The sequence below is a fragment of the Solanum tuberosum genome, unplaced genomic scaffold (assembly GCF_000226075.1).
Source record: "Solanum tuberosum cultivar DM 1-3 516 R44 unplaced genomic scaffold, SolTub_3.0 contig00025, whole genome shotgun sequence".
Classification (NCBI taxonomy): Eukaryota; Viridiplantae; Streptophyta; class Magnoliopsida; order Solanales; family Solanaceae; genus Solanum; species Solanum tuberosum.
Window position 1 is genome coordinate 3,913 of NW_006240170.1, and position 11,133 is coordinate 15,045.

General features: G+C 31.3%; 1 protein-coding gene across 1 annotated transcript; it reads right to left on the minus strand.

Moving 5' to 3' along the window:
* Window positions 1–5,024: 5,024 nt before the first annotated feature.
* Window positions 5,025–5,553, minus strand: LOC102602946 (calmodulin-2/4-like). The gene has a single exon (XM_006367917.2). The coding sequence runs from the start codon at window positions 5,524–5,526 to the stop codon at window positions 5,185–5,187; it is 342 nt and encodes a 113-aa protein (XP_006367979.1). The 5' UTR covers window positions 5,527–5,553; the 3' UTR covers window positions 5,025–5,184.
* Window positions 5,554–11,133: the final 5,580 nt, after the last annotated feature.

The window sequence follows — 11,133 nt, forward strand, 5'->3', positions numbered from 1 at the left end:
GATTTTAAATATCCACAATAGGGCATTGATTAATCTATATTTTCACCGTGTGAGAAGCATTAAAGGTGTAAACACCAAGTTCTTGACGCAATGTGCCTCCAAATAACTTTTTCTTGCACCTAAAAGTATTAATGTTGTGGAAATTTCAACGAAAGTTACTCAACACACAAATTCTATTCACTTTGAATTTTCATATTGAAAGAAATTAATTACGAATTTTATTATCAAAAGAAAAAGGAACAAGCAATAGTCAAGTATGCCTGTTATTGCCTTCGCATCAAAGGGGAAATCACATAGGTATATTATATCATTAAAATATTTACCATCTATAGCAATACTTTTTTTTTTCCTTCAAATATATCAATATTAGGAGAATCTAAGAGAAATCTTAGGAATAGGATCTATTTTCATTAAAACTTTGGATATCAATAACTTATATTTTAAATTAATATTCACATATTTTGAAACTATTTAGTCCTTACACGAGGTCGAGTCTTGCCATAGAAATTTTACTTAACAATATATGTATAGGCACATATTTGTTTGACTAAAGTACTAATTTAGTCATGATTTTTTTTTTCTAATAAAGTGAAAAGGAAATAATTGTTAATGTAAACTCATTAATAATGGTGATTCAAATATTATTAATCCACATAGATATTTTACATATCATTATTATATCCATCTTCCGTATTATAAATTGATTACATCTGAATGGTTAAATCAAATTTTGTACCAAATGTATTAACGTGATTTACAGTTACCTCCTTTCTTTACTTTAATTAGCCCACTTCAAACAACGATTGGTGCTATTGCTTTTTGGTTCCTTCTCTTTTGATTACTTAATTTTATGAATAACTATTTAAAGAAATTTCTTTAGAAGATAAAGGAAAAAAACCTAGAATAATCTGATTTTTTATATATAAAAAAATCATTCAGACCTGAATAGAGTTTTTTTTTTCAAATAAAAATTCCATCTTGACCTATAGTAAATTTGATAGCAACTGAAAAGAAATATGGAAATTAATGCTTGTCATCCTCAAGTCAATGCACAAGTCTTGCTATAGAAATTTCAAAGAAAGCTACATCACACAAATTGATTCAATGTATTGAAAAATTCCAGAGTTTGCAAAAGAAAAAAATAGTTAAAAACAAAGTGTGTTTTGGTTCAAGAACCAGCAAATCCTTACGATTGATTTAGACATTTATTGATATAATATATTAATGTGTTTTTTAACTTGGTCTCAGCTCATATTCATGCCCTCCAATTTTTGGTGTGCATAAATAGAAACTTAAACTTGTATAAAGTTGAACAAATAGACACACATGTTCTACATGACATCGTACATGACAATTTTTATCTCATATGTCTACTTGTTCAACTTCATACAAGTTAAAGTGCTTACTTGTGTACACCTAAAGTTGAAAGACATAAATGTAAAATGAAGCCAAGTTAAAGGGCACATTTATGTATTATGCCGACATTTATTTATGTAGATCTATTTCTTATTTTGAAGGTAAAATCTAAGAGAAATCTTAGGAATATGATCTATTTTCATTTGGAAGTTTAAGTAAATCTATTTTCATTATAGTAGATATATGAAGTTTAATAAATCTATTTTCATTAAAATTCTGGTTATCGATATCCTGCAATTTTTAAATTAATATTCGCATATTTAAAAACTACATAGTGAAACAAAATTTTCAAGTCCTTGCACAAGTCTTGCTATGGAAATATCAAATGAAAGTTATCATACCCCTTTCACTTTAATTTTTCATTTTGATGTGACTACAACTTACTCTTTACTTTAAATTCCATGGACTTAGAAAACTTGAGTTGATTGGTATAAAGATTTTAGTAGAGGCAATTTGTTCATCTAGTATTCCTAAGATAATTAGAACAAAACTTTGAAGAACTTTGTAAGAAACAACAAAGTTTAAAGAGTATTTTCAAAAACTAGAAAATTCAAACTAGTAGAGAAAATAGAATTAGAAATAGATTAGAAACAATATACAAAATATTTTTCTCAAAAAAGAAAATCGAGCCCACTGAATGCACAGTGTCCCCTTAAGGAAATTATTCGCCTCAAGTACCTGAGGCTAATGGAATATATCCTCTCAGGATATTAGAACGATCTTACTCACTGGTGTATCGGTACCTAAAATCACAATGTCAGACAACCACTCAACGACAGTGAAGTACACTTAGAATACTAGATTTAGTAGTAGTAGGAGAAGTCCAAAAAAAATTGATCCTTTAAAATGAGAGGAAATCCCTCAATTTATAAAAAACAAAATGTAATGTGAAAATGTTTTTATTGTGCCTTACCAGAAAGGTCACAACCCTTTGGAAAAATCACAATCTTTCGAAAAAGGTCACAACCTTTCATAAAAGTCACAGTTTTTCATAAAAGTCACAACTTTTCATAAAAGTCACAACTCTTCATAAAAGTCGCAACTCTTCATTTTCCATTCACACCTTTTTAAACCCAACAATCCCCCGCATGAATGGGGGAATGACTCCAAGGCAAAGAAACGGACAAGTATGTGTACTTTACAAGCAAGAACTAATTGCATCTGGATAAGTAGGTTTTGCTTTGAACTTTCCATAGTGAACATATGTCGGATATACTCGGTCAATCAATAGATTTGATATCTTTGAACCGTCAAGTTTTGGTGTATACCTAGATAACCATATGTCACACAATCAATCCTTTACCGTTTATGGTTCTTACGGTTGTGTTCGTTTCAGCCATGAGACTTGTTGTGGTTCCTCCAATTATTTTTTATTGCATCTAGTAGTATTAATGCACTTCTTTGAATTTTCATGTAATTCCACTAAGACTTGCAGCGGAAAATTTCAGTGAAAGAACTGTACTGTGGTAGTGACAATGGAAGATAGTTCATTATAACTGATGCAATTAACAAATTCTTATAGTTATATAAGTTTCAGATATCACATACTGGAATATCAACTAGTCTCAGACCGATTTTGCACATTGTATCTCTTTATATTTTGTTTCTAAAATGTTTCTGTGTTTGATGGAAATATTAAGTCGACAGCATACTGTTAAGGTGCTACAATCAAAACTGAGAAATAATGCCATAGTGATGTGTGTGCACCCGGGGGCTAAATCTCTTTATACTATTTTGCTTATGTGATTGATTTTAACGCCTTTTTTTAATCTTTGGAGCGAGTATTATTGGACTATATATCAACAGAAACACACTGCTTAAATTTGTAATTTATACTACACAGTAATAATTGAAGCCACATCTAAGACTGTTCAACAAAAATATTCAGTTTGAAACTATTTAGTCCTTACACGAGGTCGAGTCTTGCCATAGAAATTTCAAATGGAAGTTACTTAACAATGTGTATAGGCACATATTTGTTTGACTAACTCCAAATTGGATGCAGTAGTATTAATTTAGTCATGATTTTTTTTCTAATAAGGTGAAAAAGAAAAAAAATGTTACTGTAAACTCAATAATAATGGTGATTCAAATATTATTAATCCACATATATATTTTACATATCATTATTACATCCATCTTCCGTATTATAAGTGGATTACATTTGAATGGTTAAATCAAAAATTTTGTACCAAATGTATTAACTTGATTTATAGTCACCTCCTTTCTTTACTTTAATCATCCCACTTCAAACAACGATTGGTGCTATTACTTAATTTTATAAATAACTATTTAAAGAAGTTTCTTTAGAAGATAAAGCAAAAAAAAAAAAAAAAAAAACTAGAATGATCTAATTTTTTTGTAAAATAATAATAATCATTTAGACCCGAATAGAGATTTTTTTCAAATAAACCTTGACCTATAGTAAATTTGATAGCAAATGGAAATTAATGTTTGTTATCCCAAGTCAATGCACAAGTCTTGCTATAGAAATTTCAAAGAAAGCACTTAAAAAGTAGAGAAATATCATTCTCAAATATTAGACATGACTAAATCATATGATAGAGTGTATTTTTGGTATAATTATAAGATATTGACTTGTTTACCTCATACTTAGAATGAGAAGTGACTTTTTCTATATAAAAAAAATTGATTTGTCATTCGATTTTCGATATCCAAGTTTGGGCATGGAGTGTCCCTTCAATTATCTTTTTTCTTGCACCTAGAAGTATTAATACAGTTCTTTGAATTATCAAGTAATAGCAATGAGTCCTGCTGTGGAAATTTCAACGAAAACTACTTGACACACAAATCCCTTTCACTTTGAATTTTCATATTGAAATAAATTACTTAAGAATTTTATTATCAAAAAGAGAGAGGAAAGGGGAAGAGTCAAGTATGGAGTGCTGCCTCCATATCAAATCATCAATCAATTCCAAGTTCACAAAATGTTGTCATTCTCAAATCAATGCACAAAGTCTTTCCAAGAAAATGTCAATTTGATGAAAAAGTGCAAAGTTTGCAAAAGAAAAAATAGATAAAAATAAAACAAAGCAAATTGCGTTTTGGTTCAAGAACCAGCAAATCCTTACGATAGATTTAGATTTTAGACATTTATTTATGTGAATCTATTTCTTATTTTGAAGAGAGAAATCTTAGGAATATGATCTATTTTTCATTAAAATTTTGGATATCTAAAACCTATATTTTAAAATTAATGTTCACATGTTTTGAAACTAAATAGTGAAACAAAATTTCCAACTCCTTGCACCATGAAAATTTCAAATGAAAGTTACTTGACAATCATATCCTTTTCACTTTAATTTTTCATTTTGATGTGACTACAACTTACTCTTTACTCTAAATTTCATGGACTTAGAAAACTTGAGTTGTTTAGTATAAAGACTCTAGTAGAGGTAATTTGAACATTAATGTAAACAAAGATGCGACACATATTACTTCAGATTTACTCGCCTGTTTCAAAATAAGTGATATTTTTAGTTTGATTACTTCATATTTACCTTCGATAGGATAAACACAATATACAAACTAACTGTATTTCCACATGATGATCTTGCAGGCTTAAAAAACTTGAGCATTCTCAGAGAAAGGCGATCAACGTATATTATAAGTTCAAAAATAACGAGAATGAATACACAAGAATCTGAAATATCAACAAAATTAATCGCGCAAAATAAAAAACATAAAATCCTCAATTGTCACAAGGTTCAAAATAACCGAATTTAGGTAAGTTGAGTTGATCAGTTCTCACTTGGCCATCATGACCTTGACGAACTTGTCATAGTTGATCTGTCCATCACCATCCACGTCAGCTTCACGAATCATCTCGTCAACCTCTTCATCTGTAAGCTTCTCGCCTAGGTTTGTCATGACATGGCGTAGCTCAGCTGCAGAAATGAATCCATTCTGATCCTTGTCAAACACTCTGAAAGCTTCCTTGAGCTCCTCCTCAGAATCAATGTCTTTCATCTTGCGAGCCATCAAGTTAAGGAACTCAGGGAAGTCAATGGTTCCATTTCCATCAGCATTAACTTCATTGATCATATCTTGAAGCTCAGCCTCAGTTGGATTTTGTCCCAACGAACGCATCACGGTTCCAAGCTCCTTGGTGGTGATGCAACCTGTAGAAAAATTTGGCAATAAATTACAAAAAATGTATTGATATTGTGTTACAAATCCTACAACAGTACTTAAAAAGGTTTTTTCTTTTTCTTAACTTATTCATTCGAAAAGTTCTAGACAAGCACAAAACAACGAGAATAGCTGAACAAAACTAACACATCATTAACCGCATCCATGACTTAAAAGTTATAAAATATATAGGAAAAACAGGGAAAATCTTTTCAATGGGAAGACAGACCAAATTTTATTTTCGTCGAGCCCATGCGAAGGGTTTGGTTAAGATACTCCAGATTCCACCAAGTATACAAATGGAACCTAACCATACATGTCCTCCGATTATATCTTCTAAATCGTCCCCACTATCAATCCATCCTTCCCCTCCAAAAGGGGATTTTAGTAGAAAACCAAATAAGATACTCAAGCTAAGGGTCAAATTGGTAGTTTTTCTTACATCTCCTCCTCCCGGAAATCAGGTTCGTCCGTAATCTGTTTCAACCAAAAGATGTAGTCATTCCAACCAAACGCGGTCAGGTTTAGGTGTTACAACTAAATTCGCTTATATAATACTACCAAGTCTGAAACTTTCTAAGGACATATTTATCAGCTAGTTGGTAAGAAAAGCAAACATAAGTATATATATACTTTCTTTTGAGAAAAAGTAACTGTAACATAAGTAAATATACTCGATTGGTAGAAAAGCTTGAGTCTGCACCAGAATAATGAACTAACTGCTGTAGCACCCAATGATGTGGCTTAGTGGTCAATGACGTGGGTTGAACACCATGAGGTCTTAGGTTGAATTCCCAACAGAGACAAAACACTAGGTGATTTCTTCCCATCTGTTCTAGCCTTGGTCGACAGGGATACACGATACTTGTTGACGGTGGGAGGTGGCAAGTATGCCGTGGAATTAGTCAAGGTGCATGAAAGTTGGCCCAGAGGCTCCGGACACCACGGTTATCAAAACAAAAAAAAAAAAAACTAACTGCTGTATAGATATAAATATAGATAGGGAGTATCAGTAATGTCTCAGAAAAAGTGACTTTGCCCAAAATGTCTGAAGATGGTTCTAGTCCGACCATATTTTCTTTACCATAAACTTTCTGACAATGTAAAGCATTGTAGGGGAATCATACAATCCCGTTACGAATGAGTTATCACATTGAACAAAATTGATTATATCCATCATTAAGCAAAAAAAAGAAAAAAATCAAGAATCGACGGTAGGAATCCTAGACAGGAAACACATAAGAGGGATTCAACCTTCTTAAGAAATGTTAACTGATTTGGCCAAATGCCATTTCAACAGCTTCATTCTGTTGCAACCCTAAAATAAGTTCCCCATTTGTCAAAACCAAATCAACCCTCAAGTTCCCAGGTACAATCAATCAAACAAGTTAACAATATCAACGAATACTTAACCTGCTGACCAACTTCACATAGGTCAACCTGACATCTAATTCTACCACAACTTGAAGCAAAACCAGGTTCAAAATCAAATCTTTATCGACATCTCAAGTTCAAAAATCAAACTGTCACGGACAAAAGCCTAGAGTTTAAGTGGATAAGACATAAGAGTAGACATGCGAGCCTATTATCTACCAAGTTTCAAACCGTGCACCAGGGTTTATCAAAAAATAAAATCTTTATTAAATATATTCCATTAACATCATAGAAAGACCATCTCCAAGCACCAGGAAGTGTAAGTTCTCCACCTAGTTACACAAATTAAGCACCATCCTCACCGCAGAAAGATGCTACGTCTTGGCAATGGGTGTATTCATATGAACCCTTTTTGTTAGAAAATTAAGCAAAGGTACGGAAAGAGATGGACTTGAACCCATCCACTACCTCCCTTTGAACTATATAATATTGAATGAAACAATCTATCAAAATATGTCTCTATGTATACATGCACACATCCTACTCCCCAGACCTCACTTCTTTTTTTATAACTGTGGTGTCCAAGCCAACTTTTGCACACCACGACTAATTCCACAGGATACCTATTACCTGCCACCTCCCACCACCAGCATGTACAGATAACTGTCCACCAGAGGCCTAGACGGATGGGAAGAAATCACCTAGTTTTTTTTTAATCTCTGGTGGGATTTGAACATGTGACATCACTTGTTATACGTCTCCATATGATAAGTTTACACTCATTTTCAAGAAGAATAAACAATGGTTTCAAAGATATTCTAAACTCATTTACTCAACAATATTGGATCCACTTATCCTCACTCAACATCAAATCAATCATACATCAGAATTAGTCAATAATTAGCAACACTAAATGTGGATCTAGCCCTTCGAATCGCGTTAAACCAAATCCACTTCTTTCAGCTCAAACAATTACAACTAAACTTATCATATCATATATCATCATATCATATATTTTTAAAAGTAGGAAATTCCAAAGTACAAAATTGGATTACTATTTTGCCCCTATAGTAAATTAAAATGTAATAAAATATTTAATCTAAATATAAATTAAATATCTAATTAAATAGTAATATTTGAATTGCATAATAGAGAAGCAAAATGAGAAGTTCAGCAGTCCTACTCAATTACTATGTGTGAAACAACGAACTATTAGTCTTTTTTAAATATTATTATACTCAATTGTTTTCTTTCTTTTGATGGTAATGGATGAACATTAATAAAGTTTCAATTAATATGAAACGTATTTTTGCTAATTATGAGAAGTTGAAAGGAATCAAGTTAAGTAATTGAGGAATATCAAAGAGTTTTTACCATCAAATCTTCAAGGCTACACTATATAAACATACTCAATTTTAGTCATTCAGCATAAGCTTCCGTTGTTAATCGGGTACAGAAGTGTCTTCTAATTTTCAGGTACAATCTTATTAAGTTTAGATTTTTCCGTTTGATTTGCTAACTTCATTTGAATGATAATGTTCTAATTTTTTTAATGCGTACAATAAATAGCTTGAAAGGTATAATCACACATAAAAGCAATGAGTTTTGTACACATGGCTTGATGTTGAATGATGATCAAATCTCTTTGAAACTCTCTAAGCATAGTTTCCCGTAGAAAAGAAAGTATGCTTTATAAAATTTTAAACTATTAATAATATATTGAAATTGCAGTTGTTTGCTAGCAAAATAATAATATCACATTTTCTTAAATAAATGTAGCAACTCCAGGTCTTCTCTAGCAGTGATGGATAGTAGTTGTAAGCCTATAAATGTAAGTCTGGGTATATCTGAAAGTCTACAAGGAAGTAGTTGTATTTGTAACGAAACAAGAATTAAGAATACAAGAAGACTTTAAGTAACGTTGCATTTTCCCTTTTTACTTCTATAACTTGCGGTGGTTTTCCTGGAATATTTTACAAATGTTGATAACTAATCACCTTTTGATTGATCAGAATTTAATGTACATTTAATTGCTTATAGACGGGTAAACTTTTGAGACTTACCTATTGTGCAGTAGATAAAAAATATCGAGAGAACACTTGTAAAAAACATCTTGTCCTCCTAATAGTTTATTATATACTTTTTAATTTATTTTTTTATTGATTTTCATTCGAGATACACGTGCAACACACATGTCCGGAGACTAGTATATCTATATTACCTTAAAAGCAGGAACTCCTATCTTGAATGTTAAATTACTATAATATCCCTAACTTATGTTGTGACTTTTTCGATGATTGTTACTTTTCTGATAAGTTGTGAATTTTTTCATAGGGTTGTGATTTTTCGATGAGTTGTGACTTTTCCAAAGAGTTGTGTCTTTTTCAATAAGTTCTGACTTTTCAAATGATTGTGACTTCTTGGAAAGGTCATGACTTTTAAGATAAGACACAAAAAATAGTTGTTCATACTACCGTTTGTTGACTATAAATAGAGGGGTTTCCTCTCATTTTTCTACCACAATTTTTTTTAATCTTCTACTCTTCTTCTTCTTCTTCTAGCATTTTAAAAAATTTCGTGTGATTTATTTTCGTTGAGTGAGTTCAAAGTTTAGCGGACTATGATGTACCACTATTTTGATGAAGTCAATTGTTCTATCGTATAAAGTTAACATGATGTAGTCTAAACTCATTTGGTTTTGTTAACAATTTCTCTTATGGTGTAGATATATGCTTCTAAGTATCTTTTACAAAAATTATTCAACTTCTCAAGAGTTAGAGAATCGTCACAACTTTTTTTTGATGCTCAAGACTAAGGAATGACTTCATTTATCAATGCTACTTATGTGATTTAGATTGTTAGGAAGTTTGCTTCAAAATAGTTATTACTAGATAAACATTGCCTTTTTGTTTTATTGATTTACTATTTCTTAATATTTACATATTTTCGACGAAGAAAAGTTTATATGACTTGTAATAACGCCAGTTGAAGTTTGTATTAGTTTAAATTTTAGTATAGTCTAAATTCATTTGTTCTTGTTAACAATTTCTCTTGTGATATAGATATATGCTTCTGAATATCTTTTTCCAAAATTATTCAACTTCTCAAAAGTTAGGGAATTGTCACGATTTTTTTTTCTCATGCCCAAGACAAGAGAATGACTTTATTTATCAATGTTACCTATGTTATTTCGATTGTCAGGAAGTTTTCTTCAAAATAGTGATTACTATATAAACATTGCTCTTTTGATTTACTGATTTACTATTTCTTAATATTTCAGTATTTTCAACGAATAAAAGTTCATATGACTTGTACTAACGTCAATTGAAGTTTGTATTAGTTTAATTTTTATTGTAGTATAAATTCATTTGTTTTTGTTAATAATTTCTCTTGTGATGTAGATATATACACTACTAGAAATTAGGCCTACGGCAACGGATTTTTAGTAACGCTAAAGAAACCATTACTATAGAGGGTCTATTGCAACGGTTTGAGCCGTTGCCAAAAGGATTGGATATTATTGCTACGGCTAAGTAAAAAATCTGTTGCCATTGTTTGGAAACCGTTGCAATAGACCTACATATTGCAGCGGTTATGTAATCGTTGCCATAAAGTCATCTATGGCAACATTTAATGCGAATATTTTTCATTGGAACAGTTATTAAATCCCTCCATAATTTTCCCTCTCTTATTTTGGTTGAACCCGCCAAATGCTTTTCATTCTATTTTATTTTTAATTAATTTTGTAAATACAATTTACTTTTGTCTTTATCAGATATCGATACAAACAAGAAAACATATGCTAAGTTCATTTCCCTTCTCTTCAACAAGCAGAACACAGAAAAGTTGTCACTCTTCTTCTCTTTGACCCGATTTTTCATCCATTTGTGGAGCTTAGCAGAAGCAGAACACAGAGCATATCGATGGAACACATAAGTTGTGGAGCTTTGCAGGGATATTAATCTTATGGTAAGTTCTTCATGTATGTCAATTTAGGGCAAACATAAACCCATTTTTTCTTCGAAGCTAAACCCATTTCTCTCTTCATACCTCTTGTGAAATCTAATGAAATGGAGGGTTGTATGTTTTCTTGTAAAATCTAAGGAAATGGAGTTGTTCTTCTTCAACTGATGGAGGGTCTCTTCTTCAATCTTCGGTTATAGCTGAAGAAACTACAAGTTTGAGCTTTTG

Coding starts and splice junctions, on each gene's coding strand:
- LOC102602946 (XM_006367917.2), bottom strand. CDS start 5,526: ATGCGTTCGTTGGGACAAAATCCAACTGAGGCTGAGCTTCAAGATATG.